This window comes from Poeciliopsis prolifica, unplaced genomic scaffold, assembly GCF_027474105.1.
Source record: "Poeciliopsis prolifica strain line A6 unplaced genomic scaffold, Auburn_PproV2 SCAFFOLD051, whole genome shotgun sequence".
NCBI lineage: Eukaryota > Metazoa > Chordata > Actinopteri > Cyprinodontiformes > Poeciliidae > Poeciliopsis > Poeciliopsis prolifica.
The window spans coordinates 1,986,628-1,989,971 of NW_026562426.1; the positions used below are offsets into that span (position 1 = coordinate 1,986,628).

The 3,344-nt window shown below is 40.4% G+C and overlaps 1 protein-coding gene across 1 annotated transcript; it reads left to right on the forward strand.

The window, feature by feature from the left end:
• Window positions 1-357: 357 nt before the first annotated feature.
• On the forward strand, window positions 358-3,126 carry mblac1 (metallo-beta-lactamase domain containing 1). Its single transcript, XM_055058553.1, has 2 exons — window positions 358-837; window positions 2,402-3,126. The coding sequence occupies exons 1-2, from the start codon at window positions 427-429 to the stop codon at window positions 2,639-2,641; spliced, it is 651 nt and encodes a 216-aa protein (XP_054914528.1). The 5' UTR covers window positions 358-426; the 3' UTR covers window positions 2,642-3,126.
• Window positions 3,127-3,344: the final 218 nt, after the last annotated feature.

Here is a 3,344-nt window from a genome sequence, read left to right on the forward strand (position 1 = left end):
ACACACATAACACATTTTGAGCTATTTTTTTACTCATTTTAATTTATCACACATGTGCCACAGTCAGTCCTTTGTTTTCGTCAAACAGCAGTTGTTTATAAAAAAAAATAAAAATAAAAGCCTATTGTGGTTCTGACGTTAGCTTTTAGTCTTATCTGGAAGCTAAATGTTAATGTTAGCTGGAAAACATTTCCAGCAAAAACAATCTGGAGTTATCCATATCATCTCAACAAAACGCTAAAAAGTTAACCATTAAAACTCTTCAGACGTTTGCAGAGGGTTTTATTCAGTTGCATGTCTGGACCGAAAGAGGGCAGCATCCCACCACAGATCAGTCCTTGTAAAGAAGAAGAAGCGTCCATCCTGCGAGTCGCAGGCAGCAGTTTGGCGTGTTTTTGCTGGAAGTCGTTTGAATTTGAGGGTCAGATGGCCGCAGGGTGTGATCGGTACCAGAGAGTGTGTTTGTCAGAGACTCAGCTGGACTTCCCGGGACAGCCGTACTCTGTGTCCGTCCTTAAAGTTGGTTACTGCGTCCCTCAGTCTGATGGGTCGTTTAGAGCCGACGGGACTATCACCCTCATAAGGGGCGTCATGGACATTCTGGTGGACACCGGGGGCCCGTGGGACCGGGAGTTCCTCCTCCAGTCACTAAAGCGAAGAGGCCTGGAGCCCGGGGACATACAGCTGGTGGTGGGGACTCACGGACATTCAGATCACATTGGAAATCTGAATCTCTTCCCTTCTGCATTGACTATAGTGGGATATGATATCAGTGAGGGGGACATTTACCGTCCCAACCAGCTGGCAGAGGGACATGTCTACTCAGTGGATGATCATGTAAGGATCACATCGCCTGCAACACTTTATTGAAACTTCACCAAAACAGTCTGAGTGTGCGACTGATGCTTCTGGTTGATTCTTTGGAAAGATTCACGTGGTGCGTTTCATTGCCCTAGGAAATCTTAACTAACAACCCTGGAAGTCAGAAAACCGCCAACTTTCACCTTAAAACACAACAGCGATGATGTGACTATTGCGGAAATAATCTGTCATTTGATACTTCTAAAAGCTCTCTTTAAATCACTAACACACAGCTCCACAACTTGTGTCCGTGAAAAGGTTACAGACACGCAACGGTCCTCCGTTAGTTGCTTGAATTGCTAATAGTTCTTAAACTCCTTAGAATTTTTATTGTATAAAGCTGTCTTTTTTCTTTTCTTTTTCTTATTCTGATTTAGCATCAGAGTTGATATTAGATCAGTTGGACTATCTGGACTATCCGGTTCTGGTCCGACTGTGCAACTGTGTGCTCAGCAGCAATTCACAACATATGTGAAAAACAAACAAAAAACAAACAATTCAATCCAATTATACATCCAATCTTAATTATCAAACCATGCAGTCAAGTGCAATTTTTATTAAAAGTGGTTCCGACTATTTCTGTCTAAGGAAATAATCAGTGGATTCTGCAAGTTGGCTGCAAAACAGACAAGCAGAATCTCAAAGTTTATTTCTAGATAAGTGATTTTGTTTGTGGAAACTTTCTTTCAGCCAGCTCACTGGCCAAGAGAAGCTTTGCTGCTCAACGCCCTTCAAAGAGAAAGCTGTAGTCACTCTGACAGCTCAGTAAAATGGCTGTAGACCCGGGGAAAGAAAATGTAACTCCTCTGAAACATAAACAGCACAGTTAGGATGGACAGGATGCCATTCCTGAATTTCAGTGTTAACTTCTCCAAAACCAATGTTTAAATGTCGAATTTATTTATAGAGCACAGATCTAATCTGGAAAAGTAGATTATTCCATTGAATAGGAGCAGCAACGAAGAAGGCCCAATCTCCTTTTCTCTTAAGCCGAGTCCGAGGAACATTTGTAGTGGGAACATTAAAAAAAGAAAAAGCAGAATAACTAATCACCAGGAGGTGTTTCAGGTTTTAGTTTTGTCTTGTAAGTTCACATGGAATGAATGAACCAGGCAGGGAGTGAATTGTTTTACCAAGCAAACAACAACAAAAAAACATTCTGTAAAATAGCGAGATATATACAAAAAGTTTAGAATCTTATGAACAAGTTGCAGCATTTACCTTCATTCTGAACTGCAATATGTTTTGAACAAATTTGCTATGAATAATGAAATAATTGGACCTAAGGGCCACGTGGTATATCCCCAAAATACTGTCCCGTGAGATCAAGTGGCAGTTCTGTGTTTTTATGTCATTCATTGTTCCTGATGATTTCCACCCCTTTTACTTTGAGCATCACAGTGAAATCATCAGGAATCAGAACAATAATCAAAGTATCACTCACTGTGAAATGGATTAAAGAAAATCATGTGTGAACCATCTCTATGAAGGCTGTTAAATTCGGTGTATCTGGTGTTCATCCAGTCTTCCTCCATCACAGGTGTGTGTCGTTCCCACCCCGGGCCACACAGGACAAGACGTCAGCGTCCAGGTGGAGGGGACATCTGTTGGGACTGTCCTCGTTGCAGGGGACTTATTTGAGTGCTGGTCTGATGACAACAGCTGGAAGGATTTGAGTATGAACAGTGCAGTGCAGGAAGTCAGTCGACAGAAGGCTCTGAATTCTGCTGATGTCATCATACCGGGCCATGGACTTCCTTTCAGAGTTCTCAGAACCTGATTATATCAAAATGATGTGTTGATGTCGCTTGGCTTATTTACATCTTATCTAGGAGCGTCATGTATTATTATCCCACTGCCAGAGCTTTATTGAGTTAATTCAGTCTAAGTTAATGCTGAGTAATCCTACTGATTAGCACATGTTCGCACACGAGGAGTGATCTTTCCACTTTATGTTTATGATTGGTAAAAGTACACTATTTTCAAAGTTTGATGTTTTGAACTCCTTTGAAAATTTCTTCATATGTGCTACCTGAAAATAAACATTATTTCCATCAACCTTTTGAAAGGTTACTGCAATTCTGTGAACGTTGATGGTTGGCAAACATGACATGGTAAGCTGAGTCTGAACGAATGGCCAGATGATTGATTAAAATATGAATGTCATGCTACCAAAAATTCTTAATCGATTTCTAGTACGAATGTGGGGCATCACTGTGTTTCTTTGTGAATAAATAAAATTATGGTTTTAATTCTGAGGTCAGAGGTCGTGTCAGGACTCATCAATCATTTTCCACTAAGGCTTAAAACCTAACCTAAAAGGGGAAATCGTGTCCAAAGAGCACTTGGCATGAATGATCACTTTTTTTCATTTTCATTAGTTCATTAGATTGTTTTAATCTTGTTTTCTGTGGTGTGAATTTGCCGCCGTTGAGTCCTTTTCCTTTTTTTGTTTTCTTTTTTGTACGTGTTTTATTAAGAGC